The sequence below is a fragment of the Lathyrus oleraceus genome, chromosome 2 (genome assembly GCF_024323335.1).
Source record: "Lathyrus oleraceus cultivar Zhongwan6 chromosome 2, CAAS_Psat_ZW6_1.0, whole genome shotgun sequence".
Classification (NCBI taxonomy): Eukaryota; Viridiplantae; Streptophyta; class Magnoliopsida; order Fabales; family Fabaceae; genus Lathyrus; species Lathyrus oleraceus.
Window position 1 is genome coordinate 89,770,383 of NC_066580.1, and position 18,293 is coordinate 89,788,675.

At 36.0% G+C, this 18,293-nt stretch overlaps 1 protein-coding gene across 1 annotated transcript; it reads right to left on the bottom strand.

Moving 5' to 3' along the window:
* Window positions 1–4,223: 4,223 nt before the first annotated feature.
* On the bottom strand, window positions 4,224–15,522 carry LOC127118267 (callose synthase 3). Its single transcript, XM_051048427.1, has 2 exons — window positions 15,201–15,522; window positions 4,224–4,768 (listed from the first exon to the last, which is right to left on the bottom strand). The coding sequence occupies exons 1-2, from the start codon at window positions 15,383–15,385 to the stop codon at window positions 4,597–4,599; spliced, it is 357 nt and encodes a 118-aa protein (XP_050904384.1). The 5' UTR covers window positions 15,386–15,522; the 3' UTR covers window positions 4,224–4,596.
* Window positions 15,523–18,293: the final 2,771 nt, after the last annotated feature.

The window sequence follows — 18,293 nt, forward strand, 5'->3', positions numbered from 1 at the left end:
TGCACCGTTCTACTGTAGTGATAAAAAAAGTAATATATAAGTAAATATTAATACATTATACACCATTGCTAGAGTTACTTACATTTAGCCAAATACTAGAAGTAATAGAGTCCTGTAACCTCAGGTGTTGGCTTTTGGTCTTCTGTGGTCCTCTATTGCTTTTGGGTTCCCTACCCATTCATTTTCCTTCATTTTAAAGGCAATGAAGACGCGCATTTTCAAGAAAAATAAATTAATGTTTTACCGTTTAATATATCTACTCATAATTTTTTTATGATTCACTAGTGCATCCGTTCGTATTCTTTTTTAGAATAATATTATTTTTCCACCATTTTTTTATACCAATATGTACGTCAGATATTATTCAGTGAATAATATTTTTAAAATAAAATAATATTAAAAACTTATTTTGAATAAAAAATATTTATAAAAAAATATTTTTTAAAATTAATTTTATATAAAAAATGTTAATTAATTTTATTATTGCATTAACATAAAAATATTTTTATTAACCATATATTTTTTTATAGATTATTAACCAACTTCACTACTTCATTAATCAATATAATATATAATCAAATTCTGACAATAATTTATTATTTAATTAATAAACTTTAAAATAGAAAAAATAATAAATAGTAAAATAAATTTAGTTAATATTAAACAATTTTATAAACTAGTATTTATATAATATTAACCAATTTTATTTAGTATTTATTATTTTAAAATTTTAAAATTTAATTAACCAAATTATAAATTAATGTGAGATGGTTAATATTATGTATTTTATGGTAAATAAAATAATAAAATTGGTTAATAAACTATAGAAAAATATGTGGTTAATAATATTTTTTTTGTTAATCCAATAATAAAATTGATTAATAACAAATGTTATATTTTTGTTATAAAATTATTTTTTTTATAAAATATTTTATTTAAAAAATATTTTTCACCGTTTAAATATGATTAACAGTATTTTGTGTAGTTATTGGTATAGAAAATGAGATGGAGGAATAACATTACTTTTTTTTTATCATTATAACATCCATTTGTATTATTCTTTTATATTATTATAACATCCATTTGTATTATTCTTTTCTATTATTATAACATCCATTCGTAACGAAGGGTGTCGTGAAAAGTCGCAACTTTTTCCCCTCAGTCTATTTGCAATTGAGGAAAAAGATGGAACTGATAATGGATTCAATACTCAGCAAAAACATATTCATATTTTTTTAAAAACCATCTACTTTACATCTCAATTTTTAAAATATTCGATGTCACGGTGAAAAATCGGAGATCAAACTATTGATAAGACTTGACTCATGAATCAAAATATCACTACCGAACTTTAATTTATCCAAGGGAAGGGGAAAAATTCAAAAATGACCTAATATGTATATGCAAAGCTATAAGATTAACCTTAAGCTAAGCAAAAAGGGGGGAGATTCTAAGGTATGGGGGTGTGTTATGAAAAGGGAAGGTATTAGCACCCTAATCATCTGTAGTACTCTACATGAACCTTTTAAATATATATTTGGTTAAAAAAAAATTCTATTTGATTTTATTGTTTGATGATTTAGAAAGAAATTGAGTCTTATGCCTATTGTCGCACATCGAAAAATGGGGATACGACTTTAAGCGAAGCGCGATCGCACGCTCGCATTGATGGACTTAACAGAGTCGTCACCGAACTTTATTTATTCCTAAAAAGGAAAGGGGAAATATCGATAAAACCCAAGACAAAACGACAATGATTATGGTCGTCGCAACCAATATCAGGGTTCGGGAGTCGGTTACGCAAGGGGAAGGTATTAGCACCCCTCACGTCCGTTGTAATTTCGTTTTGAATGTTAGCTTATATTAGTCTTCTCAAGTTATAATGAGGGAGAGAAAGAATAAAAGAGAGAAGAAATATTTTTGGATTTTTGACGAAGGACTAAACCTAAGTTTTTTATTAGTGGGCCTGACAAGATTTACAAATCCTGCTCCTACGTATCTTAAAAGAGAAATCAAGGCTTACGTAGTTCTGGGTAGAAAAATGTTTGTTTGTTGGTCGATTTTAGCGAAAACTATATTGTATTAATCGATGAAAAAACATTGTTTTACACAAAATAAATAAGGAGCGGACGTACACCACACATCGAACGGATTTATAAATCTACATTCGGAAAAGCGTCACTTATCTCGACTCAACAATCGTGGCCGAAACATTGTTTTGCATCACCTTAAGACAATATATCTTTCGTTTATGAAAAAGGTTTTTGATTAGTCGCACGGCGGCGAGAAAAGAGTTTGATTAGTTGAATGTATTTCGAGTGATGGCGAGAACTTGGATGAGCGAGATATCCATCTCGAATCCTAGTCTCAGGAGTGCACGGTATACACCATGTTCCATTTCCATCTTTATTGGCAAAAGTGTTTAATAAAGATTAAGTATTTTTAGGTTTTTGATTGAGAAAGGGGTTTGAAGAAACCGCATTGACAATTTTAGACGATGGCGAGAGCTAAGATAAGCAAGGCATCCACCTTGAATCTTAATCTCAGGAGTGCACGGTATACACCATGTTCCATTTCCATCTTTATTGAAAAGTGTTAAGGTGGGGAATAAGTATTTTTTGAGTTTGAAAAACGAATATTTGATGAGAACGAGACATGAGCCTCGGGATCAATCACTTGGGGTTTCATCGGAATGCAAGATTCCAGTGGTCCTTTTTCGTTCGAATTATTTAAGAAAATTATTTAACGGACAACGAACATTTGATAAGAATCAAATGTTCAAAGGGTTACGCCAGAATGCTTGACCCCAACGGCCCTTATTTTGTCCACGTTAATTAAAGTGTTTTAAGAACGAGGGAAGAGAATGAACGGTTAATCCAAAACGTGGGGCTCAGGACTGATTATTCGAGGGTTCCCACCGGAATGCAAGATTCGAATGGTCCTCTTCTTCGTGTTTTAAAAAAGGAATTTAATCGAGTTGCAAAGATAGTTTAAAAATATAATAAAATTATAGGGATAAAATTAATTTTACTATTTTATATATATATCAAATTAATTTTATATATATAATCGATTTCCCACCAGAATGCTAGATTCCAATGGGAGGAAATGAAATTAAATGTTGAAACTATGGAAAGTGAATCGATGATTGTTTGATTTTGTTTTGAACTTGGTTTAGATTGATGATGAATTGACAATGAAACTATGAGGAAAATAGTGTGAGAAATCAATTGATGCTTAATTGTTGAGATTGATTTATTAAAAATTGATTAATTAGATCAATTAAGAATAATTTCCTGAATTATTTAATCCAAACAAATAATCAAGTTACTTGAAATTAATTTACTAATTAAGCAAAGTTTTAATTAACCATCCATTAAGTGACAAAATCGGTTTATTTAAATCGATGTGCTCAAATCGGTTTGCGTGAGATAACAACGATTAATGTTATTCGAGAATTCATAACGCGGTGAAAATACTCTATTGATATATCGAAAATTTCGCGGCATATCGACATGAAATTGTCGAATCCGTCATTCAAAATCAAATTAATCGCAATAGTCTTTAAACAACAACCCAACATTTATTTACCACACTGTTTAGCATTGTTATATCCACGTCTAATCTAAACATCATGAAATTAAATCACAATCCATCTAATTAATCAATTTATGAAACCACAAATAGCAGTAATAATAGAAATAGGGCTATCCAAAGAAAATCCCATTAGAAACACAACACACTCTAAAATTAAAGAAAAACCAAAGAGATGCACATAATCAGGCAAGTGAATTAGAAGACTTGCAAGAAGAAAACAATCCAGATAATTTCTAAACCTCAAACAGGTTAACAGCGTTGAAATAATTTTTCCAGAAAGGGACGACAAAAAACAAAAAAAGAATCAACGACCGCCAACTCTTCTTCGTAACACGCCTATGCTTCTTTCAATTTCAGAATTCACAACAACCAATAACAGGAAGAAGCAGCAACAATCTAATGCTCATGAACTCCCAATAAAAATACAAATGAGAATATTAGTGCAGCACAATTTAATATAATAAGCATGAAAAGAAACAAGTCTAAAGCATGATTTGGAGATTACCAACGCGTTGTCGTCACAATGTCGCTTCCGAAATGACGATGTCGCGGTTGTATCAAGTTGTCATTTGGAAAACTCCACCTTTAGATCTTCTCAATGATCCAATTCCAAATCAAGTTGAAGTTTGGATATGATTTAGTCGCTTGTGCGTCTGTAACCCATACATTGCCCCAAGCCAAATCCAGAATGTCTTCATCTTTTCTTTTCTTGTAGTCCTTTGGCCAGGCAAGACCCCTCGTGTTACGAAGAGCAAATACAGCAGCTTGGATCTCCGGAAATCTCATTATCGCCTGATTTGCACTATCAAGATCAAGAGGAAGAATATTGTAAGGAACTAAGATCTCTGTTTTTTCAGCAACTTTATCTTGAGTCTCCAAAATATCACGGTCAACTTCCATAGATTGTGTCATGTTAACAGCTTTCAAAACCTCAAAAAGAACGTTAGCAGTCTGATATGCTTCGGTTAGTTGTGCTCGATCAGCTTTATTAGCAGCATTTTATAAAGCTTGGATATATTTTTTGTAGTAATGCTGATAGAAACTCTGCATCTCACAGGCATCACTTTTCTTTATCCTTCCTTGCAATGTTGGATCATTTTCTCTTTCTAAACGTTGAAGAAGAGCATTTTTAAATTGCCGAACACCACGACCACTTGAAGTCGGGTCCAACCTATGAGCTTTCTCAAATGTGTAGAACCGACAGAGATAAGCAACTCTAGGATGAGTCTTCTCAACCTCATTAGCAACACGAAGAATAGGAGAAATTTCAACAAGAGAAGAAGGTACAACCTCACTATCAAAAATGGCTTCTCCAAGGTTTCCAGCTGTTTGCGTCCGCGTTATCCGCCTCTGCATCACCGGACCTTGAGACTCCGACGGTCCCGCTCTCGACGACATTCTCTCCTCTCACCGATCTAACTTCGAGTTATAGTGAAAAGAGAAAACCCTAGAAATGAGATAATGATAATGTTTGCAAAGAAGGCACGAATACAGAGATAGTGGAAGAGAGATGAGGTTGGTGGATTTGGAGATCCGGTGAGATGTGGAGGTTGTAGTTGATTGAAGATTGACGGATAGTATTGGGTGTTGTTGTTGGGGTTTCGCCGGTGGTTTAGCACGGCGGTGATGATGAAGGAGTAGGGATTTACGGTGGGGGATTAGCGACCGGGTTGAGCGGCGGATGTGTGGTTTGGTGGTTTTGGGGGTTCATGAAGGTGAAGGAGGTTGCGGCGTTGGGGTTGTTGAGAGGTGAAGGAGAAGGTTGTATCGTGGAAGATTTTGTGAAGAGGAAAGGGTTTTATTTCAATGTGAGAGAGAGGGTCCTCCTGGAGACTCTGCTCTCTTTTCCTTTTATTATTTTTCGTTTTTTCTTACTGAGAGAGTGATGATGAAAGCAATTGAGTGGGTAGGTGAGAATGAGTGAGAGAGTTTTCCTATCATGTGTGTTTCTTTGGCTTTTGTTTTTGGTGATGTGTCAAAGGGTCATTGGTTGAGAAGGATAATTGAGGATAAGGATCCATGTATTTTTCAATTGGGATCACTGATTAACTTGAATTAAAGGTCACGATTGGACCAAAGAAACACAACATTGTTAACCAAATTAAAAATGCCTAGAATATCCCTTTTAGAAGCTTTAATCAATTTAAATCAATTAAATTAAATAAATTTCACATTTTTATATAAACATGATAAAATTAAAATGAGAGCATGATTATACCTATTTAATTTTATTTTTTTTTGACAAAAGAATAAAAATAACAGGACTTAAAAATAAAAAAGTTGGACGCAAAAGTGCCAGAAAAAATAAAATGAATGCACCAATATGATCAGTGCAAAATGAACTTATTGGAAAAATACAGCGTTTCTTTTAATTTTGAAATAAATTTTGACCGGTTAAACAGGCTTGAGCTGATCAGAAAGTGGCCGAAAAATTAGCTGAAAAATAAATCGAGCGTACCAGATTAAACTACGTGAAATGTAGATTAATAAAATTGATGTCTAGAAGCTTGATTTTAAAATTTTTCGCTCACTGATTTAACGCACATCCGTTGATTAATTCAACCGGCTTGTCTGTAGATCTGAAAAAATTATTTCAACTGATATTTTAGGCACTATGCGGTATGGAATGCATGGTATGCTATGTAGACATGCAATAGCTATGATGAATGTATTGAATCAGCGATTCAGGGTCAAAATTGAGGTATGACAGTTGCCCCTATTTAAGTATCTTCAACTAGAGAATATGAAGCAGGACACTCTTCATATGATCATAGTGGGAGATAGTTAAATACTAAGAAGACCCGGATTTTGATCCTGAAATGCAAATGATAGGATATGATATGAGATGAATGCCTGAATGAATGACTCTTTTTATTTGATTTGCTAGGGACATGATCGGACATAAGATAAACCCTAGCATGATGCTTTATGATGGATACAGAATGAAACAAAGATCTGCGGGGAATGCTGATGGTCTACAGGGAGACAGACAAATGGTAAAAAAACAACTTGCTGGGGAAAACAATCCTGCTGGAGAGTCAGACACACACCGGGGAGTACTCAAAGTGAAATTTGATAAACGATACTTAGAATACAAGAGATTTCGGTAGTAAGTTCACATATGACTTACTAAACCCGAATAAGAAAAAAAATTCTACAACGGGTTCATATATGACCTGATAACACTGAAACAAACATAGAGAAAGATTCTTCAAAACATGTTCATACATGACCTGGCAATACTGGAATAAAGCTCAACAACAGGTTCATATATGACCTGACAATGTTGGGGAATATCAAGAACCTGCTAATACTGGAATAACGCTCAACAACAGGTTCATATATGACCTGATAACACTGAAACAATCATAGAGAAAGACTCTTCAAAACAGGTTCATACATGACCTGGTAATACTGGAATGAAAACTCAAACAGCAAGTTCATACATGACCTGACAATGCTGAGGGATTTCAAGAAGTTCTGACAGCAGGTTCAGATATGACCTAACAAACTCAAAAAAATTCAAGAAGAGTGTATCAACAAGTTCATACATGACCTGACAACACTGAAATAAACATAGAGAAAGATTCTTCAAAACAGGTTCATACATGACCTGATAATACTGGAATAAAGCTCAACAACAGGTTCATATATGACCTGACAATGCTCAACAACAGGTTCATATATGACCTGACAATGGAATAAAGCTCAACAACAGGTTCATATATGACCTGAATAAAGCTCAACAACAGGTTCATATATGACCTGACAATGCTCAACAACAGATTCATATATGACCTGACAATGGAATAAAGCTCAACAACAGGTTCACATATGACCTGAATAAAGCTCAACAACAGGTTCATATATGACCTGACAATGCTCAACAACAGGTTCATATATGACCTGACAATGGAATAAAGCTCAACAACAGGTTCACATATGACCTAAATAAAGCTCAACAACAGGTTCACATATGACCTGAATAAAGCTCAACAACAGGTTCATATACGACCTGAATAAAGCTCAACAACAGGTTCACATATGACCTGAATAAAGCTCAACAACAGGTTCATATGTGACCTGACAATGGAATAAAGCTAAACAACAGGTTCACATATGACCTGAACAAAGCTCAACAACAGGTTCATATATGACCTGAATAAAGCTCAACAACAGGTTCACATATGACCTGAATAAAGCTCAACAACAGGTTCATATATGACCTGATAATGGAATAAAGCTCAACAACAGGTTCATATATGACCTGAATAAAGCTCAACAGCAGGTTCATATATGACCTGACAATGCTCAACAACAGGTTCATATATGACCTGACAATGGAATAAAGCTCAACAACAGGTTCACATATGACCTGAATAAAGCTCAACAATAATTGGACTTTTAACTGTAAGCAATGGATTACAACCAGCTTTTAACAGATTGGTGCCAACAACAATTGGACTTGAAAATGACTGCGAAAACCGGATGTTGGTTTAAGGGCACCAAATACAAACTGGAATTAGAGGTCAAAGGGTATAGGATCAACAACAAGACCTGGGTCAATGCAAAATGAGCCCGAAGTACATTTCAGCTATGCATGATATATGAATGATCATGATATGAAAATGCTGACACTTGAGTGGACTGGGAGCTGTAGTGGCTTTTTATGGAGATCATGATTCCTCAACACCGAGAACCCAACCAAATATTTAATGGTAGATGTTATCAAAGGAGAATTCTATCAAGCTTGACACCACAACTTAGCCAATGGGATCCTTTTGGAAGATTAATGAATCATGCTAGCATAGTTTTTGGGCACTCGTCTCAAAACCAATAGTTGTTGACATATGGCAGAATTTGTTTGATCAATTTGAAAGCATGAAGGGGGTCTGCCCCTTTGTGGCTCATCTTGCCCCAGTTTGTTAGGTCTTTGGAAATGTTCACCTTGAATGTGAGTTTGGAAACAACTTGCCATGAGACTACCTCGAGATGGCTTGCCCCAAGTGTTTGAAACTTGCAATGGTCCGAACTTGACTAACCAAATGTTGGAATGGTAGACTCTTGATTGACTTTCCTTGGATAGTTGGACTTACTGAGCTCTGAGGTGGCTTGCCCCGGTCTGAGTCTTGAAACAAATTACTCTTGACGAGATGACCCTTAGGGTGATTAGCTCGAATTAACTGATGCTCAAAGTGATTTACCCCTGACTAGACTTCTTTCACTTTATCAAGTTCCTCAATTGTATTTGGATTTTCTTTGATGCTAAGTGTTGACTCGCAAATAAGATTGTTCATTCAAAAATGGTAATTTTAATTCAATGCTTATGCAAAAATTTGAAATCAAAGTTTATTGATATGAATGGGTGGAATGCAGTGAACGGGTCGTTGATAAGAACACAATGGTGATCAAGTCATTCACAGTATGCAAGTTGGTGCCATCAAATGATTAACAAAAATCATTTGGAGTCAAGTTAACACAACCTTGTTATAGTATGCTTTCAAAATAAACCATGTCTCAATTAGGTCTTTTAAGGGTTGTAATTTGGTCTGGTTCACGATTTTTTGAAACAAAAGGATATAAGGCTCGAAATTTATTTTTTACCCACCCCTTCTTCTTGATGATCTCCAGATCCTACGTTCAGTTAATTCGATACATGCATTCGACTTCCAAGAGGGTTCGAAGGTGTGATGAGGATTCAAGACGAATTTTCTTGAAATGGCAGTCACCTTTTTTTTTAGGATTTAATGACCTCTTTTGATTGATTTTCCTTATCCCTGATTTTGCCTGGACCGCTTCTTTGAAGCTTTCGGTCCATCGGGATGCCCTGACTTTTGCCTAAGTCATTTTGTGGTATTTGGCTTAGCGGGCTTTTTCTATTTATTTATTTTTTTAAAAAAAAAAGGTGTGACTGCCACATTATTGGTGGACGAGGATCAACCAAAACTAATTTTAGCTTTTCTCAACTTCTTCGACACTTCAACATGTGCGCGAAGGATAAAATTGGAGGATGTACATATAGACGATTTTTTGAAAGATCGAATGCACGATCAAACTATCGGAACATAACTACCCTGCCCCAGGTTAAGATTAAGGGTTTTAGATCCGAAATAAACACCAACTTCTAGGCTCAAAGTGGTTGACTAGGGATTAACTCCTGATCTCTTCAGTGTTTGGGGATTTGAAACAATGCCTTACATCATCGACAAGGTTTTACTCAAAAGCATACCACAACAATTTCAGGTGTTTCGTTTTCATCATCCTCCTTCCAATCTTTGTTAACACAACAATTTGATAAACAAAAGTGAATGAGAGGAGTATTTTTGTTTTTAACATGAATGAAAAAGGAGTGAATACGAATGGATTAATTCAAAATATGCATAAACATTTCCTTAATCTTACCAATTCAAAGAAAACAACAATGCTTAAAAGCAATTAACAATCAACATGCAAGGAAACTACAAAAGAAATGCTGAGACAGCCAAATGATTGCCAGCTTTAGGGAATTGACTTCTTCAAACTTGAAGGTTGGGATCAATAAGCTTTTTGACATTGGCATGATGATCTTCAAATTCTTTTCCTTCAATCTCATCGTTAAACGCAACCCTCATGGATCCACTACTCACTTCTCCTTTTCTTTCATTGGTATGGGTCGTGACATTGGAAATCCAAGGCTGTATCTCAATGCTCTTACCAGGAAACAATGATAGCTCATCAGCCACATCCCTGGCATCTTCCTTGTGGAACAAAACCTTGAGGGGTTTCAAGGGTCCTTTCCCTTTCTCATTACCTGGCCCAGAAATCAAGGTATATGTACCTGAGCCTTCCTCCTTGAGTGTTGGTGACCTTATATCAATCAATCTTTACAGCTTGAGCTTAAAACTCTTACATTCCTCGATGGAGTGCCCCATTGTTCTAGTATGGTATCCGCACTTGATCTTCGGGTGATCTTCTTCAAAGACTAAGCTCTTTTTGTTAATCAGTTCTCGTACCAAGGCTTTTAGCGCTAAGCAAGAATCCAGGTCATGTCCCACTGCCCCTTTATGGAATTCACATGTTGCATTTGGATTGTACCATGGCAGGTATGGTGATGTAGGTGTGAGAGTTTGAGGGGTCACCAAAGCATTATGGATCAGCTGTGGGTAGAGCTTGCTATATGGCACCGAAATTGGGTCATTGTGATTTTTGTTCCTCTTGTTCTGATTCTGCTTTTTGTTCTGAACCTGACTTCGGTGATTTTGAGGAGGAATAGCCAGAGGATGTTGATGATGACGTCTTGAGGGATGGCCATATGCCGGTAGATGAGGAGCTTCCACATGGAATTTCCCTTGACTTGAGGTAACACTAGATGGATGTGGAGTAGTAGCTCTCTTTGTTGCAGCAGTGCATATTGGGTGACCCTCTTTTCTCAACAAGACTTGCAGGGTTTCCAAGACCCATCTCATTTGGCTCTTCAAAAGATTAAGTTCCTCCTTCAGTGCTTCTTGGATTTTCCTTAGCTCGTCCATCATCTCCTGAGACATGGTTCTTTGTTCTAAACGCGTGTTAGGAATCCCTTTGCTGATCATGGACAAAGGATGGATGAGTTTTTTTTTTTGGCATTTTTAAAAAATGATATGAAATGCATGATGACAAATGCATATGCAATGGTATATGAATGGATGCAATGCATTGTTTTTTGTGTTTTGGTATGCAAATAAAATGCAATGCAGGTAGTTAGAGTCTGGGATAACATGAGTAACTCAGAACACCCTACTAGGTAGTCTCCTTAATAGATAGTTCTAGGCTTTCTACCCATAAACCCACTCACGGGATAGTTTCTATATTTTTGATAAGGTTCCCAGAGTCATGGACCATAATTGTATCAATGTCATGCAACAGACTAGCCACTTTATGACAAGAGTGACGAAAGGTCTCTTCTGAGCGGGGTTTTCATGTTAGGTGCAACAAGGAGAGGCCCTTGGAGTCCGACACTACGTAACCACCAAAGTAATAACTGGTTCTAAGAGGGGCTCCTAGAGTCATAGACCCTTCATGAATCAACGTCATGCAACAGGCTAGTTGTCTTATAACGAGATCTACAAACAGGTCTACTCTAGGGGAGTCTTCATGCTAGGCACGCAAGGAGTGGCCCTTGGGGACTAACAATACACAACTTCCAATTCTAAACTTATGTGTTCTCTCTTCTTCTTCCAAAGCTCGGGTGTAGAGCTTTATTCATGATATCCAAAAATCCCAACACCCACACATAGATATATATACAAATATAAAAATGCGATAAAACAGAGATAAAGAAAGCATATAACAAAGGAATAAAAATAAACAAATAAAGCTAACACACATACAAAAACTTAACTGAACTAGGGTTGACTCACTTAGGGATGTTCCTATCCCCAGCAGAGTCGCCATCTGTCGCACCTCGAAAAATGGGGATACGACTTTAAGCGAAGCACGATCGCACGCTCGCATTGATGGACTAAACAGAGTCGCCACCGAACTTTATTTATTCCTAAAAAGGAAAGGGGAAATATCGATAAAACCCAAGACAAAACGACAATGATTATGGTCGTCGCAACCAATATCAGGGTTCGGGAGTCGGTTACGCAAGGGGAAGGTATTAGCACCCCTCACGTCCGTTGTATTCAACGGGAACCGTTTAGTTACTTTCATTTTGAATGTTAGCTTATGTTAGTCTTCTCAAGTTATAATGAGGGAAAGAAAGAATAGAAGAGAGAAGAAATGTTTTTGGATTTTTGACGAAGGACTAAACCTAAGTTTTTTATTAGTGGGCCTGACAAGATTTACAAATCCTGCTCCTACGTATCTCAAAAGAGAAATCAAGGCTTACGTAGTTCTGGGTAGAAAAATGTTCGTTTGTTGGTCGATTTTAGCGAAAACTATATTGTATTAATCGACGAAAACATTGTTTTACCCAAAACAGATGAGGAGCGGACGTACACCACACATCGAACGGATTTATAAATCTACATTCGGAAAAACATCACTTATCTCGACTCAACAATCGTGGCCGAAACATTGTTTTGCATCACCTTAAGAAAATATATCTTTCGTTTATGAAAAAGGTTTTTGATTAGTCGCACGACGGCGAGAAAAGAGTTTGATTAGTTGGATGTATTTCGAGTGATGGCGAGAACTTGGATGAGCGAGATATCCATCTCGAGTCCTAGTCTCAGGAGTGCACGGTATACACCATGTTCCATTTCCATCTTTATTGGCAAAAGTGTTTAATAAAGATTAAGTATTTTTAGGTTTTTGATTGAGAAAGGGGTTTGAAGAAACCGTATTGACAATTTTAGACGATGGCGAGAGCTAAGATAAGCAAGGCATCCACCTTGAATCTTAATCTCAGGAGTGCACGGTATACACCATGTTCCATTTCCATCTTTATTGAAAAGTGTTAAGGTGGGGATTAAGTATTTTTTGAGTTTGAAAAACGAATATTTGATGAGAACGAGACATGAGCCTCGGGATCAATCACTCGGGGTTTCACCGGAATGCAAGATTCCAATGGTCCTTTTTTGTTCGAATTATTTAAGAAAATTATTTAATGGACAACGAACATTTGATAAGAATCAAATGTTCAAAGGGTTACGCCAGAATGCTTGATCCGAACGGACCTAATTTTGTCCACGTTAATTAAAGTGTTTTAAGAACGAGGGAAGAGAATGAACGGTTAATCCAAAACGTGGGGCTCAAGACTGATTATTCGAGGGTTCCCACCGGAATGCAAGATTCGAATGGTCCTCTTCTTTCGTGTTTTAAAAAAGGAATTTAATCAAGTTGCAAAGATAGTTTAAAAATATAATAAAATTATAGGGATAAAATTAATTTTACTATTTTATATATATATATATATATATCGAATTAATTTTATATATATAATCGATTTCCCACCAGAATGCTAGATTCTAATGGGAGAAAATGAAATTAAATGTTGAAACTATGGAAAGTGAATCGAGGATTGTTTGATTTTGTTTTGAACTTGGTTTAGATTGATGATGAATTGACAAGGAAACTATGAGGAAAATAGTGTCAGAAATCAATTTGGTGCTTAATTGTTGTGATTGATTTATTAAAAATTGATTAATTAGATCAATTAAGATTAATTTCCTGAATTATTTAATCCAAACAAATAATCAAGTTACTTGAAATTAATTTACTAATTAAGCAAAGTTTTAATTAACCATCCATTAAGTGACAAAATCGGTTTATTTAAATCGATGTGCTCAAACTGGTTTGCGCGAGATAACAACGATTAATGTTATTCGAGAATTCATAACACGGTGAAAATACTCTATTGATATATCGAAAATTTCGCGGCATATCGACATGAAATTGCCGAATCCGTCATTCAAAATCCAATTAATCGCAATAGTCTTTAAACAACAACCCAACATTTATTTACCACACTGTTTAGCATTGTTATATCCACGTCTAATCTAAACATCATGTAATTAAATCACAATCCATCTAATTAATCAATTTATGAAACCACAAATAGCAATAATAAAAGAAATAGGACTATCCAAAGAAAATCCCATTAGAAACACAACACACTCTAAAATTAAAGAAAAACCAAAGAGATGCACATAATCAGGCAAGTGAATTAGAAGACTTGCAAGAAGAAAACAATCCAGATAATTTCTAAACCTCAAACAGGTTAACAACTTTGAAATAATTTTTCCAGAAAGGGACGACAAAAAACAAAAAAAGAATTAACGACCGCCAACTCTTCTTTGTAACACGCCTATGCTTCTTTCAATTTCAGAATTCACAACAACCAATAACAGGAAGAAGCAGCAACAATCTAATGCTCATGAACTCCCAATAAAAATACAAATGAGAACATTAGTGCAGCACAATTTAATATAATAAGCATGAAAAGAAACAAGTCTAAAGCATGATTTGGAGATTACCAACGCGTTGTCGTCACAATGTCGCTTCCGAAATGACGATGTCGCGGTTGTATCAAGTCGTCATTTGGCAAACTCCACCTTTAGATCTTCTCAATGAGCCAATTCCAAATCAAGTTGAAGTTTGGATCTGATTTAGTCGCTTGTGCGTCTGTAACCCATACATTGCCCCAAGCCAAATCCAGAATGTCTTCATCTTTTCTTTTCTTGTAGTCCTTTGGCCAGGCAAGACCCCTCGTGTTACGAAGAGCAAATACAGCAGCTTGGATCTCCGGAAATCTCATTATCGTCTGATTTTCACTATCAAGATCAAGAGGAAGAATATTGTAAGGAACTAAGATCTCTGTTTTTTCAGCAACTTTATCTTGAGTCTCCAAAATCTCACAGTCAACTTCCATAGTTTGTGTCATATTAACAGCTTTCAAAACCTCAAAAAGAACGTTAGCAGTCTGATATGCTTCGGTTAGTTATGCTCGATCAGCTTTATCTGTAGCATTTTGTAAAGCTTGGATATATTTTTTGTAGTAATGCTGATAGAAACTCTGCATCTCACAGGCATCACTTTTCTTTATTCTTCCTTGCAATGTTGCATCATTTTCTCTTTCTAAACATTGAAGAAGAGCAGTTTTAAATTGCCGAACACCACGACCACTTGAAGTCGGGTCCAACCTATGAGCTTTCTCAAATGCGTAGAACCGGCAGAGATAAGCAACTCTAGGATGAGTCTTCTCAACCTCATTAGCAACACGAAGAATAGGAGCAATTTCAACAAGAGAAGAAGGTACAACCTCACTATCAAAAATGGCTTCTCCAAGGTTTCCAGCTGTTTGCGTCCGTGTTATCCGCCTCTGCATCACCGGACCTTGAGACTCCGACGGTCCCGCTCTCGACGAAATTCTCTCCTCTCACCGATCTAACTTCGAGTTATAGTGAAAAGAGAAAACCCTAGAAATGAGATAATGAGAATGTTTGCAAAGAAGGCACGAATACAGAGATAAGGTTGGTGGATTTGGAGATCCGGTGAGATGTGGAGGTTGTAGTTGATTGAAGATTGACGGATAGTATTGGGTGTTGTTGTTGGGGTTTCGCCGGTGGTTTAGCACGACGGTGATGATTAAGGAGTAGGGATTTAAGGTGGGGGATTAGCAACCGGGTTGAGCGGCGGATGCATGGTTTGGTGGTTTTGGGGGTTTGTGAAGGTAAAGGAGGCTGCAGCGTTGGGGTTGTTGAGAGGTGAAGGAGAAGGTTGTATCGTGGAAGATTTTGTGAAGAGGAAAGGGTTTTATTTCAATGTGTGAGAGAGGGTCCTCCTGGAGACTCTGCTCTCTTTTCCTTTTATTATTTTTCGTTTTTTCTTACTGAGAGAGTGATGATGAAAGCAATTGAGTGGGTAGGTGAGAATGAGTGAGAGAGTTTTCCTATCATGTGTGTTTCTTTGGCTTTTGTTTTTGGTGATGTGTCAAAGGGTCATTGGTTGAGAAGGATAATTGAGGATAAGGATCCATGTGTTTTTCAATTGGGTTCACTGATTAACTTGAATTAAAGGTCACGATTGGACCAAAGAAACACAACATTGTTAACCAAATTAAAAATGCCTAGAATATCCCTTCTAGAAGCTTTAATCAATTTAAATCAATTAAATTAAATAAATTTCACATTTTTATATAAACATGATAAAATAAAAATGAGAGCATGATTATACCTATTTAATTTTTTTTGATTTTTTGACAAAAGAATAAAAATAACAGGACTCAAAAATAAAAAAGTTGGACGCAAAAGTGCCCGAAAAAATAAAATGAATGCACCAATATGATCAGTGCAAAATGAACTTATTGGAAAAATACAGCGTTTCTTTTAATTTTGAAATAAATTTTGACCGGTTAAACAGGCTTGAGCTGATCAGGAAGTGGCCGAAAAATTAGCTGAAAAATAAATCGAGCGTACCAGATTAAACTACGCGAAATGTAGATTAATAAAATTGATGTCTAGAAGCTTGATTTTAAAAAATTTCGCTCACTGGTTTGACGCACATCCGTTGATTAATTCAACCGGCTTGTCTGTAGATCTGAAAAAATTATTTCAACTGATATTTTAGGCACTATGCGGTATGGAATGCATGGTATGCTATGTAGACATGCAATAGCTATGATGAATGTATTGAATCAGCGATTCAGGGTCAAAATTGGGGTATGACACCTACGTACCCGTGAAGGATCAAAACCTCGTAGTTCGGGTTCAAATGTAGGAAGGGATTTGTTGGGGTTGATTTTATGAGATCCTTACAAATGGGCATGATCAGTGATAGAACTCGTTACCTCTTGTGGAGATTGAAACCTTTGATGCAGATCTGAGGAGTGATCACGAGCGTTGAATGGTGATAACGCCTCTACTCAGTCCACACGAACGAATTCCTTCAGTCTCAGTGCTAGCTGCTACGAATGAAGGCTTTGAATGTGTGTGCGTGTGTGTGTGTGAGAGAGATAGATAGATAGATAGATAGATAGATAGATAGATAGATAGATAGATAGATAGATAGATAGATAGAGAGAGAGAGAGAGAGAGAGAGAGAGAGAGAGAGAAAGTGTGTGTGTGTGTGTGTATGTGTGTGTGTGTGAGAGAGAGAGAGAGAGAGATGAAATTTCATCTAGTGAAATGCTTCTGCACAAGGGTTCTATTTATAGAACCACTTATGTGGGTTGCAAGCTAAAAATCCCACTTAAGTGTATGTGGCCCATATCTTATGGTATACCAAAAATCACTTAAGCACGTGGTACCTTACCATATTTCGTATTCTACTTAAGTGAACCATACCTTATGATGTTCTATAATTCATTTAAGTGCACCGTACCTTAAGGTGTTCCTTATTTACTCTATCTCTCATCAATTCGTCCTTTTATGTATGACCTTGTAGGTTTTCGCGACATTGGCAATTATATTAAATCACGTATTTAACATAATAAATAGTGAACGATATCTAGCAACACATCACTGCTACCCAAGATACGAAAATGTCATGTGATCTGACAAACCCTTTTTGTGATAATACTGATGTGTACAATTACCCCTTTTGCCCTTATATCTATATTGAACACAAGACATCAACCGTGTCATACTTGTCCAGTTAAATATTGGGCCTTTAGATATTTATCCTGTTACGCAGGATGGGCAAATTCCATCTAGGTCACTCATGTCCCTTAACATGCTTCGTGGAGTTCCCATCAACTTGACTCTACATCTTGGGTCCATAGTGGTTTCAGGTCGAAGGGTGGTATACGCCACTATCACCATGAGAATAACTTATGACACTTTGCATAACATTATATGTAGTATTCTCATAGCGGGTCAATCCAGTATAAATATTACTCCTAATATGCATACCTATGTTTAAGACTTGATAACTCCTTATCCATGATCCATGAGATGTGATCATCAATCTATATACAAAATAGTCTTAATGCTTTAATGTTATCCCACTTCACAACAAATCTCGACTACAGATACTTTAAGAATATTGTCCTTATGTTTAATGGGATCTCATTATTAAGTTACACTTGGTACATTAAACGAACTAGGTATTCTAGGGATTTTGTTAAACATAATAAAGAAAAAGCCTTTTATTATTAATAAATAATTCGATACAAGTACCAAAAGTATTTCCCTCTAGGGCTTACACCAACAAATAGAACCCAGATGGAAGGGAACAATCCAACTGTCATCTTCAGAAGCAAAGTAATGAGGATTGGAGGACATGTGGGAAAATAG